Source organism: Morus notabilis, unplaced genomic scaffold (genome assembly GCF_000414095.1).
Source record: "Morus notabilis unplaced genomic scaffold, ASM41409v2 Scaffold115, whole genome shotgun sequence".
NCBI lineage: Eukaryota > Viridiplantae > Streptophyta > Magnoliopsida > Rosales > Moraceae > Morus > Morus notabilis.
Genome location: NW_010361020.1, coordinates 1,455,200 through 1,468,325, shown reverse-complemented (window position 1 = coordinate 1,468,325; position 13,126 = coordinate 1,455,200). Strand labels below are relative to the sequence as shown.

The 13,126-nt window shown below is 33.9% G+C and overlaps 2 protein-coding genes across 3 annotated transcripts; one reads left to right on the top strand and one right to left on the bottom strand.

Annotated features, from left to right (window-relative positions):
* The first annotated feature begins 1,341 nt into the window (after positions 1-1,341).
* On the top strand, positions 1,342-4,717 carry LOC21409656 (cinnamyl alcohol dehydrogenase 1). Its single transcript, XM_010097985.2, has 5 exons — positions 1,342-1,524; positions 1,628-1,741; positions 1,980-2,207; positions 2,940-3,379; positions 4,240-4,717. Exons 1-5 carry the CDS (start codon positions 1,436-1,438, stop codon positions 4,440-4,442), a joined length of 1,074 nt encoding a protein of 357 aa, XP_010096287.1. The 5' UTR covers positions 1,342-1,435; the 3' UTR covers positions 4,443-4,717.
* A 1,608-nt stretch (positions 4,718-6,325) lies between these two features.
* Positions 6,326-12,069, bottom strand: LOC21409655 (protein unc-50 homolog). 2 transcript variants are annotated; one of them, XM_024165524.1, is made up of 10 exons: positions 11,770-12,069; positions 10,005-10,072; positions 9,784-9,809; positions 8,943-9,033; positions 8,364-8,459; positions 8,006-8,074; positions 7,663-7,721; positions 7,452-7,574; positions 6,877-6,948; positions 6,326-6,784 (listed from the first exon to the last, which is right to left on the bottom strand). In XM_024165524.1, the coding sequence occupies exons 1-10, from the start codon at positions 11,857-11,859 to the stop codon at positions 6,720-6,722; spliced, it is 759 nt and encodes a 252-aa protein (XP_024021292.1). In that variant the 5' UTR covers positions 11,860-12,069; the 3' UTR covers positions 6,326-6,719. The 2 variants fall into 2 exon arrangements, with proteins under 2 accessions (XP_024021292.1, XP_024021293.1); XM_024165525.1 differs by having other exon boundaries at positions 7,452-7,541.
* Positions 12,070-13,126: the final 1,057 nt, after the last annotated feature.

The window sequence follows — 13,126 nt, the reverse complement described above, 5'->3', positions numbered from 1 at the left end:
TAAGAGAAAAAAAAAAAGTATTTGTTTGTATTATATTACAAGTATTAGAGGTTAGATCCATGCTTTCATTTTAATGATTGCAGAGCATCTAGAGTTAAAGGGATCGTAGTTAATGCATCTCCCATGTTCTTTAGTGGATCAAGTATACCAAGCATCTCTTATATATATATATATATATATATATATACTGTATAAAATATAAATCATGTACATCTTGACAAAGTTATGTATATATTTTATTAAATTTCCCACCGAAAGTGTAATAAACCTGCTTTGTGCTAATTCAAAAATTTTTTTTTGATAAATACTTTTTAAAAAGTGTATGAATCAAAATTTTTACTATTTATTCTTGATTGATAACATTTTTAGTCAACTAATTATACTAATAAAAAGATATTTATCAAGAGTAAGAGATAAAAGTTTAGACTCATACACTCTCAGGAGTAATTTTCTATTTTTTTCCAAAAAAAATGTTATTTCTACTATGGTGCAACTAAAACCGCAAGTTTTGGTCGGATTAAACGGGCCGGGTAGAAGCCCGCAACTGTTAGCCAAGATCCAACCCTAAATTTTATTTTTCTTTTAAAAAAAATGACAAATTGCCTTCCAAAGGTAATTAATTATAGAGGACCATTAATATTAACCCCAACTCTAAATTTAACAATCTGTTGTCTACAATTAAAATAATTTACTTTTTATTTTTTCTCTCTTTAACTTCAAGTTTAAAAATATCTTTAATTTTTTCGTTTAAATTCCGATTAAGATAATTTGTTTTCAATATGTTCATAATGAAAAGAAGAACAAATCCTCATCTATATTGCATATTTAAATGTGTCATTCATAATAAGGTTTTGTTAGAATACTTTAATGACAGTTTTCAATACTCTATTCAAATACAATTTGAATTTTATTTTCAATTCAAATTACAATTTATTTAGGTATCTAAATGAGTTGGAATCACATTTCAAATCACAGATTTTACAAACTAAATCAAATCACTATGATTCAAACAACGATCTTTATAATTATATATCAGCCATTTTTAGCAATCATATTAATAGAAAGTGAACACACGGTATAGGATCAACTCTATTAATATATATTAGCAGACCTCTGATAAATTTGGTCATATATTTAATTCTGGTGGAAGCAAGAGAGGATAAATTCCCAAATCAGACTTCACCTACCCCCACCAGACCCCACTATAGAAGGGTATGAGGTGTCCAAGATTTCCTTTGCTTTTGAATTTCTAATTTTCATCACGTCCTGTCGTGTATTTATCATATGTGTGTGTATATTATATATATATATATATATATATATATATATATTGGTTTGCTTTTTAAGCCAACCCAAACAGATCAGTTTTGTGTACCACCCACTATCTCTCTTCTCTTCTCATTCAGAAACAGTGATCATCTCTCAATCGGAAATAATGGGGAGCATCCAGGAGGAAAGAACAATTACAGGATGGGCAGCAAGGGACTCATCTGGTGTTCTCTCACCCTACAAATACACTCTTAGGTGACAATCACCAATCACTAATATTCATAAATGTATATTTATATATATATATATATATGTGGTCTAATTAATTATGTATTATGAAAAACATGACTACATGCAGAAACACAGGCCCGGAAGATGTGTACATCAAGGTCCTATGCTGTGGAGTTTGTCACACCGATGTTCACCAGGTCAAGAATGATCTCGGCATGTCCAACTATCCCATGGTTCCTGGGTACGTACATATATCAATATACATATACATATATATATACATATAATCTATTTCATGCACGGAGCCTAGTTATTCCCAGTAACCCACCACTCAACTTTTTTTTTTTTCAAGAAATTATATATACATAAATCGCTCCTACTAAACATTAAAACTGTAATTTTATAATCTCATTAATTACTATTATTTTTTAATTATTAACCTCCACTGACAAAATTTTCTGGACTCCTCACTGTGATAGGCATGAAGTTGTGGGGGAAGTGGTGGAAGTGGGATCGGAAGTGAGAAAGTTCAAAGTGGGAGATGTGGTGGGAGCAGGGTGCCTGGTGGGAAGCTGCAGAAACTGCAAGCCTTGCAAATCCGACAGCGAGCAGTACTGCAACAAGAAAATCTGGTCATATAACAGCGTCTACACCGACGGCAAACCCACTCATGGCGGATTCGCCGAGGCCATGGTCGTCGATCAGAAGTAAGCTACCTAACTAACAAATATATACATATATATATATATATATATGCATATGTATAATATTCTGACTCCTTTCGTTAATTAATTATCTATTCCGTTTGCTTTTCTTTACATAATCAATTAAAAATTCTATTTTAAAAAGAGTGTTATCATGATTTTTATTAGAAATAGAACTTATTGTTTTTAGTGTATCTAAAACATCAGATTATCTTAAACTAATTTTTAATTGAAATTATAAAAAAAAAAAAAGAGTTGAATTTAGAAGGGATAATTCAGGGATAGAATGAGTTTGGATTATTTTTGTCACTGTCACAATTATTGTGAATTATCAAGTATGACTTATGGTGCGTAGTGGTGTAAAAAAAGAAAAAAAATCAAAACTTGTATAATTTATAAAATATTTTTAGTGCTAGATAAAAAAATAAAATAAGACTAAGTACCAACTAACTTTGTTGGCCACGTTCTCATTAACTTAACTTTTAGTAAAATGAAGGGCTCTTTATACATTTAGCAAAATTTAAAATCAAAGGTGAGGTCATTTTCAAATAACAGAAACCTTCATATGTATGTTTTATGGGACTTTCTCTTGTGGGTCCATCGATAGGAACAGTTTTTAATTATTAGATTTTATTAAAATTAAAATCATATTATAGTAAAAAAAAAAAAAAAATGCAGAAGACTGTTTCTGACTATTTGAGTTTTCTTTTTCTTTTTCTTGTTGCGTACGTAAAGGTTTGTGGCGAAGATACCAGAAGGAATGGTGCCAGAGCAGGCGGCGCCACTATTGTGCGCTGGGGTGACGGTGTACAGCCCGTTGAAGCACTTCGGGCTGACACAGAGCATGTTGAAAGGAGCAATTCTTGGGCTTGGAGGTGTTGGCCACATAGGGGTGAAGATAGCCAAGGCAATGGGACACCATGTCACTGTCATAAGCTCCTCCGACAAGAAGAAAGAGGAGGCTCTTGACCATCTCGGCGCCGATGACTACCTCGTCAGCTCCGATGCCGCCAAAATGCAAGAGGCTTTCGACTCCTTCGACTACATAATCGACACCGTGCCGGTTTTCCACCCTCTTGAGCCTTATCTCTCGCTATTGAAGCTTGATGGGAAGCTCATCTTGATGGGTGTTATCAACAAGCCTCTTCAATTTGTCACCCCCATGGTCATGCTTGGTAAGTAGATTAGATTTAAAATTCTTTTTTTTTTCCTTTTCTTTTCCTTTTCTTTTCATATTATATTAATTGCTTGTTTTGGATCAAAATCTCCGATTACTTAAATCAAATTGGTAACATTATCTAGGGTGACTATCTCCTAATTATTAGAAATTAGGAAAATGTTTACATCTCGACGAAGTTTGGTGGGGATGTGAAAGATATGGCAGGCCCCACAAAGGATGACTCATCAAGTGGGGCTCACCAATGTTTGACGTTCCGGTCCAACCCTACGTAATTCCACTGGGATATAGTAGTAGCATTGCTCCAGAAGTTATTGTGTAATTACAAGATGAGTTAGAGGAACACCACAGTTAGAGAATTTACATTTATCACTTTAAAGAAAGCATTTAAGTTTAATTTACAAACAAGTGACAGGACTAAATGACTTTTCAAAAGTGGTATTGAGCCTAATTATTCATAAATTGTACCTCTTAACATAAAAATATGTGGGTCCTATTATAATTCTACATTGGCCGGAGATATTGGTATGATCCACTTAATAAGGTGAGGGCAATCATCCCTTAACAAGTCGGTTTTGTTAGGTTGAGTTAGGCTCAATATCCTTTGATTTTTGTAAAATGTCATAAATTAGTCGTGTGAGTTTGGTTAAACTATTAACTAAAAATTGACATAAAATTACAATTTTAAAAGCTAGACGCAGAATACATGCTTAGTTAAAAATGAGTAGTGATAATTTAAAAAAAAAAAAAAAAAGTGTAGTGGTGATCATTAATGATTAATTTGCTTATATTTTATTCAAGGGTGTAAGATTCAAATGGATAGTAATCTTTTTTCTTGATGGAATTGTGTGTGTATAGGGAGGAAGTCCATCACCGGGAGCTTCATAGGGAGCATGAAGGAGACAGAGGAGATGCTGGAGTTCTGCAAAGAGAAGGGATTAACTTCGATGATCGAAATCGTGAAGATGGATTATGTTAACAAAGCGATTGAGCGATTGGAGAAGAACGACGTTAGGTATAGGTTCGTTGTGGATGTCGCCGGAAGCAAGCTTGACGAGTGACCAAAAAACCAAAATGAAAAAAGAAGAGAAAAGGGAAAGTACTAATCAAGTTGAGTAACAAACAGTTTACATGCGTACAAAGTTGAAAAAGAGAGAAAAAGCTTTGTTTTCTTTTGTTCCAAGTTGCTTTGTTTGTTTAATATTTGGACAGTTCAATTATTGCGGTTTAATTATAAAATATGTGTTGCATTTGTGGTTTTGGTAGTGTGGTCACCAATCTATCACTTGGATTTGTCTGTCTCGTAATGAGAGTGAAAGGCCTCAAAATTTGGTCATGTCCAAAGGAAAAAAACCATGTTGCGCTCGTTGAGTGGATTTAATTTGGGTGAATTATGTGCGGTCTAAAGTCCATTCATTGAGAAATCCGAGGATGTGCTGTCGCATTCTTTAGTTAGTGTGGTGCCACTCATTGAAGGATTCTTGCTGTACTCCAATCTCTCACTGAAAAAATGCACCATATGAAATAAACCAAAAGGAACAGCCACAAACCACAATATAGGCATAGTTGATCTCTAATCTATTTAATAAGTGACACGTTGGTTTTCATTTACGAGTCCATATTAGTGAGCATATTCTAGTCTTTTCATAACAATCTGAGCTCAAGTAATGAGTCACTTACAGGAAATTATGACAAAATTAATGAAAATAGATAGAAAGGTTTTAATTATCAATGTTTAAATAGTTAGAAAATCGTTTTGTTAAAATTAAAAAAAATAGAAATGAAAGTAAAACCTACTAAAGGAATTTAGGACCACCAATGTCAATTATTCAATTGATTATCGTGAGGGCAAAAATGTGAAGCCGCAATTGTGTAGTTCGTTGTTTTTATATGATTATTGGAGTCCTTGTTTCTACCACCTAATGGCCTACCAAAGCATACATTTATGACTTTGTAAAACCGGAAATAATTAATTAGAAGTTGAAATGTCAAGAACATAAGAAGTTGAGACGACAAGTAACCATCAGCAGTAGTAAAGGAGGCGTCATTAGCACCAGAAATTGTTGTGGGAAAGTTTATCAGCAGTACTCGAATATGGACATCGACCTTTTAAGTTAAAAATAAAATGTGGTAGCAGATAATGGATAAATATATCTATCTGGTCCCCACCACCAAAGCTTTATTCTATATACGCATGTTCTGCAATAGCAGCTCCCCTTGTCCACTTAAGACTTCACCAACTCTTCTTAATATTCTAAACCTCACCAACAGCGCATGGATTTGAAAAGTACTCGCAACGTCTAGCCAAAAGGGGAATATAGAGAGAACTATATTTATAACTAAAAGAATAGTAAAAGAGATTTAACCATGACTTACAGTAAAAAATTTAAGTCAGCCAATTATTTACAAATTTAATCTAAATTTAGCCAACAATCCCTATTGCTTCGGTGGAAGATAATAAAATTGTGTAGCACAAGGGAGAATGTGTATTCTTTAAGAAATCGGGCATTAACTTAAAAGTTGTGGTGTTAACCTAGTTTGTTCTGTTTGAAATCATAAAAATAAATAAATAAATAAATAAAAAGAAAGAAAGAAAAAAATGACAACGACGACGACAACAAACCGAATCAAATCATGTATAATCATTTTGGTTTGGTTCAGTCAGTTTAAACTTAGACCTATGAACTTCATAATCTCCACTTTGAATGCCATTAGAACCTGTATGTCTCAACTTTCATTACTTCTTAACCAGCACTTGGTGATATTTTATTTTTATAACTACTTTTGACTTTCTTTCTTTATAGTTCTTATATAGACAAGTTTGAGAGCTTGTATTTGTCCATTCAGAAAGATGAATAATGAAAAAAACTGTTAATCCATTTCTCTTTCTCACGTCTCTCTATTCTTATTCATGCTTAGCGATTTATTTTTATAACAAGAGACATTTTTAGAGGGCAGAAATAGCAAACCCTTGAAGGAGTCAACAACTATAAGATTTGTCAAAAATATGTTTTGGTACAGAAAATAGATTTAACATGGGGGGTGTGGAAATCATTACATTCCATACAGCTCTTTTGATCAATATTCCGAACACCCAAAAAACAAAAAACACTTGGACGCCCTCTCTCATAGTCTTCATTCATCGTGGTGAAAGGGGCCCACACAAATATAGAAGCCTTCTATTTTCTCCATGTGGGACCATCTACCCTCTCTCACTTTTTAGATAGGATAGAAACAATCAAGCGTCCTAAAACTCTTTTTCTACTTTTCCATGTTGTCTCTGAATTAGTTCACCCACCTCAATTATGTGTTCTTTTCAAGTGTCGGGTTCTAATAAATCATAAACGATGACTGAAGTAGATGTTAATAAAATATCTTGACGGATTGAAGCCAATCAAAATAACTGCCAAGTGAAAAAAAAAAAATCTCCGTTAAGCTGTAATATAAACAAAGCAAAAACAAGTTCAAGAGTATAATGCAAAACTTAAGACTTACAGATGGGAGAAAGGACGATGACAACACCAATTGGATATAGGAAAAAGGCTGTCTTCTCAAGAAAGGGTAGGACTGCAGAAAGAAGTTACGTTAGGCGCACAAAGTTCTGACGCTTATCTACGCAAATACGAATACAAATACATATAAAATAATACTATTTGTGTATATGCAGCTATATGTATATAAACAATTTAGTAAGTGGAGGTTCAATTCTACGAAGTATTAAAGATGAATAAACAGGAATATGTTCTATTAAGCCAACTTCTTCGTCGAGGAGTCACAGGACCTGAACTTAAAAACAAATGCTGGGACAAACGCAGACTTTTGTCTAGACTCTAGATGGTGGACGCTTAGCTAGGTAGAATGAATAACTGCTGTAACAGAATTCAACAGAGAGTTAAATTTAATTCGAAAACCATGCTATTTAAAGGGTCTAACGTATGGATAAAGAAAACTTGCTTTCTAGGGAAATTCACAAAAAGAAACAACTCTTACAAACTATCTTAATCATAATTAACCAAATTATCTGCCATAAAACGGCAACTTATCCACTAGGAACAAAAGCTCTATCTTACCATCATAGCCTAAGAAGTTGAGATAATGATAGTATGAAGCAGCGACCATGAATAGCAAATTTGATAGCAGTACAGGAATGAAACCATGAGCTATCAGAAGAGGTGACAAAAAATAGTGGATCACTGCAAAGCCGGGACAGCAATAACGTTATGGTACATTACTCGAAGTGAAAAGTATGAAAGAAAGATGAAATATTACTGCTGTTCTTACCGTAAAGCATCACAAACATCGGAAAGAAAGAGTTGCAGTGCACATCAAATGCATACAGCCTTCAGCAACCGCAAAAGAACAAAGGATAATTTCAGAACCAAAAACAATTGAATTAGATGATAACTGTAAATCACAGAAAATAAGGACGAAGATTTCTTTAAGGAGAAAAGAAAAAGAACATATTAAAGAAACAGATAGAAAAGATTTAGTTTAACAAAAAAATTATTCACATTTACAACAGAAAATATTCACTGTTTGATGACATAGATTCGAGAGAAACCAAATTCAGTTGTGCAGACAGGATCAGAAAGCTATTTTAAGTTAAAAAGGATTTAACACTTGCCATTCAACTCGTTGCTCTACCACGTGACTGTTTGGAGCCTCTTCCCGGAGGTAAGAATTAGTGATGAACCTGCATTAACAATGAGTATATTGCAATTATGCAGGATCACTAAAAATCAGGATTCAGCCAAGCATAAAAAAGAATTGAACTTCCATAAAGAACTGAAAATTTCCATAAGCTCTAGAATTTTTATTTAGGCAGGAATTTTCATCAAGTAGCCTGATCTGTATATCTTGCAAATTGAATACATACTCGATTTGAATGCATAAATCACCAATAAATAAGTTACACGGTTAGCTATCATGGAAGCGATTACTAAACTAATAAGCAACAATCTCCAGGATTTTAAATCCCTTACCAACAAAATGTCGCAAGAAGTATCCCCATTATTAAAAAATGGAAAAGCAACACTGAAATAACTACAAAAACAGCATGTCCAGCACTATGATCGTACCTGAAATAAGTAAATACAGCAACATAAGATACAAAACAATTCAGCGGTTCTTGAGGAACTTGGTAACTTAGAAAAGTGACATTTTACAAGCGCATAAAAGAACTATTACTCAATGAGAGACTTTTTGGTATTTAATAAGAAACCATGACTAGCACCAAGTTTTGACCAAGAGATTTTTAATTTTTAAACTTTAGGAAAAAGTTAAAAGATCCTAAATGTAATTTTGATTCTCAAAGGATATGAATATAGGTAATTGACCCAGTAAAATAGATCTATTTCTCAAGTCCCATGACCAGATAAATGGTGGTAAATATTATCTGCTTTAGCAAGCTAGACTATAGATAGATACTAACTCATGAGTTTCCATTCCTCAAGCTCTGTGACCAGATAAAAGATCTCCTCTACCAAGCTAGATAAATATAACAGGTACCGGTCTTATCCTGTAGTAAACCCTAGTCAACAGTAAGTAAACAATAAACTTACGCAGCGCAATATGCCATTGTTGCCACTGCCAGTAGAAGGCTACAGATCACAACAAAAGCAGGGTCATCACGTGCCCATTGATTCTTAGTTTCTGCAACAAGAGGGGAAAAAAAGTTAAGGAACACACCTAGAGAGTACAGGATCAATTTCAAAAGCTCGCACTTAGACAAAAGAAGAAGTCCACAGGCATTCAAACTACACATATGACATTTGTGAACACAACTAAAATAAAATTGTGAAACGCATTTGATCCCGGTCAAATATCCTAATACCTACAGTAACTTTTTGCATAGTAATAAATGGAAGTAGTTTCTGCCTCCCGGACTTACCTATATCTAACAAGATAAAACATGTTCAACGTAATTTCTCATGTTCCATGGTGAGGCTAGACAGCTAGATATATCATCATTGGGAAGAAAAGCAAACATAACATGACATCAAATACTTAACATACTATATAGCAACCAACGAGATGAAAATTCAAAACAAAAAACGTGTTTGAGAGTCTCATTCAATCAAGAAATAACTTATCCCATTCGATATAGCACATCAATGTGTGGTAAAAACCAAAACATACAACACATTTGAGAGTCTGGTTCAAACAAGAAATAAGGCATACTTCTTGCAATTTTACAACATCAAGACCACAAGGTTGGGTTTATAGCTATAGTTACTGTAATATTTTTGTGACCTATTGTTACGGCAACATAAAATTCATCACAAACCGAATCCAGACATAAAAGAACTAACTGAAGAAAAATAAATGATGAATACAGCTCAAAGCATTAGAATTGCATTGCAAAGGTGTGATCCTGAAGATATTCAAGGACAGAGGACTTACGTTTGTGATACTTGGTGTGCTGATAACTTCATTCACAGCAAAGTTCACATGCAAGGCACAAAATTCAACAATAAATAATAAGATATTCATCTCCCAAAGAAAATTCAACAACTAAATTCACGATGAAAAGAAAATTCAACTATATTCATGATGAAAATATTAATGACAGAAAAAAAAAAAAAAACAATTATGAGGATGATAATCCAAATAATTGGACTTACACAACTTTTGGAGAGGTACATAAATGAAGCATTTGCCAAAAGGTATATTCAATATCCATTTGTTGCCACTGCAAATAAACCAAAAAAGAAAAAGGGATTGTTGAGGTAAGCAAACAGATAAATCAGCAAATACGGAAGTGCAAAAAGAGCATAGTACTAAAACAACTAACAAAATACACAATGCTGCAGCAGAAGCTGCTGCCAAAATCGTAGCTCCAAAGTTGTACTCCGTGGCAGTGTGAACAAATAAAAGACATAAAAAGACAACCACACAGTTCAGGAGCAGAAAAAGCTGCTTGTACAGAATTTTACACCTGCAAGGTCACCGTCAACGGATTCATACTCTCTAATTTTTTTATTTTTTACTTTTTTTAGGGGGGTGGAGGAGGAGGTGCAACGAGAGCAGCATTGGGCTTCCACCATTCTTAGCACAAAATGTAAAAACATAGATACTTCCTCAGCAAACACTTGAACCTACAACTGTATTATCAAACAGAAGTTGGACTGTGAGTGATGAACAATTCAAATTTGTATAGTTATATGTTATTTATCTTTAGTATTTAATTTAAAGTTTAGACTCATTTAGAATGCAGTTATGTTCATCTTATTATTTTGATTTCTCTATAAATAGCTTAGTGACTATAATTTCCTTCTCTTGAGTTCCTTCTCTTCTCCTAAACACTTTTGCTTCGTTTATTTCACCGATTCAAGTTTTCAATTTTAGGTTTCTACAGTTAAAAACTCTCAGAAAATATCGCATCTAACTTTTTCTGCTACAGTTAAAAGCTCTCAGAAATTATCACATCTCAGCTCGGATTGAAAACTCGAATCTGCAAAGCGAATGAGGCCTTTGTTTCTTCCTATGATTCTATCTCTATCTCTCTTGAGGTTCTCTTTTTCTTCTAGATTCTCTCTTCTCCATCTAACTTCTCTCTCTTTCTTGGATTCGATCCATCTTGGTCCACATCTTGGATGCCTACAAGATCATGACTAATCATGAAAAATGGACTCACAAGATCCAGGGTCTTATTGACGTGAGAAAATCCAACTCATGAATCTGAAAAGCTTATTTAACCAGAGATTTCTATTCATAAACATCCAAGCTAGATCACTAAGGTAAAAAGCTAAAGTCTTAGAGAGAGGGAAAAAAATGCCCACGCCTCTAACTGGTTAAAAGAAAATCTCCAGGACTCTAAGAAATGACAATAGAGTTCATCACTGGCCAGCCCCAGAACGGAGGATAATCCAACACCACTGTGTCTTGTGGTGCAAACTATAAAACTATTCCTTCGGATTAAAACTCCCTATTCAAAAACTGTAAAATTGCCAAATTAATTTTGAATTCAGTAAAGAAAACCACATCCCTAACTCTGTTCATCAACTAATAATTTCTATCAAGAACTTAATTCTCCACGCATCAGATGAAGGAAAATCAAAGCGTTCCTCGCGAATCTCACATTTAGCGCAAACGCCATTTTACTCCAAACACAAGGAACACCTAAATTCTCCAAACTACACAACAAACCAGCAACAATTTAAGAAAATTGAATTATATAGCAGAATATTGTAAGGTTGTGCACCAGAAGACCTAATCCTACAAACTAACATACACGTAGAACAATGGTTCGAGACGTCAAGTCCACCATTTCCGCTCCGAATTCGATCAAATCCGTAAGCACGAGCGCGTAAGAGAAACAGAAATTAAAGAAAATGGAGCTGAAATCTCAACAGATATCAGATCCGCCATGAGAGAGAGAGAGAGCACCTTGATTATTCGGCGAAGATACTGAACGAACATTGGGTTACTTCGAGATGTAGAGGACGACGACCGCACTTTCGAGACCGTCGGCAACATCTCTCTTTGTCTCCCTCGTCTTCTTCTTCTTCTTCGATTCCTAGCACCTCCAATGGCTAACCGGAGATCTCTAGAATTTCACCAGAAGCTCTCTTTGCGTCCCCCGTGCTTCAAATGGCAGGTAGCAAACTTTAGGACGACGACTTCGTCTTCATCGTTCTCTTCGTTTCTAAGGCCCAACTTTACCAAATTATGAAGCAGCCCAGTTCATTTTTGTGAAGGCCCTTTAGAGAAATGATAGGAAACCAAGTATTGATTGATTTGTGCAAAGAGAAAAGGGTGATTTAGACCTGTGACCAAATTACACATCTAGAATTGAAATATGGCTTATGTTTGAGAACATGGTCTAATTGTATAATAATATTTAAATAAAGTATTATTTATGTTTTACATTCCAAAATTAATATACGATTTTTAAGAATTAATGCAATAAGCGGCACCATTTTTTTTTATAAATATTCTATTTTTTATGTTTTTCTTTATTTTTCATCTTTAAAAAATAAAATAAAATAAAAACGACGTCAAAACATTATGAAATTTTACAGACACGATCCTTACATTTTTCATGCCTACAAAAAAAGGACTCAAAAATGAAAAAAAGAAAAACACTGTATAAAAGCCCCTGGCCCGCGTAGTGGGGCGCCCATGAGCGGGGATGGGTAAAAAATTTACATTTTTATTTATGTTTTACATTCTAAAATTAATACATGATTTTTAAGAATTAATGCAATAAGCGGCACAATTATTTGATCAATATTATATTTTTTATGATTTTCTCTATTTTTTGTCTTTGAAAAATAAAATAAAAACGAAGTCAAAAAATTCTGAAATTTTGCAAACATGATACTTACATTTTTCTAGGCATGCCTGCAAAAAAATGGCCTTAAAAATGACAAAAAAACAAAACGTTGTCAAAAAGCCCCTGGCCCGCATAGTGGGGCGCCTAGGGGCCGGGGTGGGTCAAAAATTTACATTTTTATTTATGTTTTATATTCTAAAATTAATATACGATTTTTAAGAATTAATGCAATAAGAGGCACTATTTTTTAATGAATATTCTATTTTTTATAATTTTATTTATTTTTCATATTTGAAATATAAAATAAAATAAAAATGACGTCAAAATATTATGAAAATTTTCATACACCATCCTTAGGTTTTTCTTGGTGTCCCGACAAAAAATGGCCTCAAAAAATGATAAAAAAAGTAAAACGCTGTCAAAGCCCCCGACCTACGTAATGTGTCGCCCAGGGGCTGGAATGGGTTA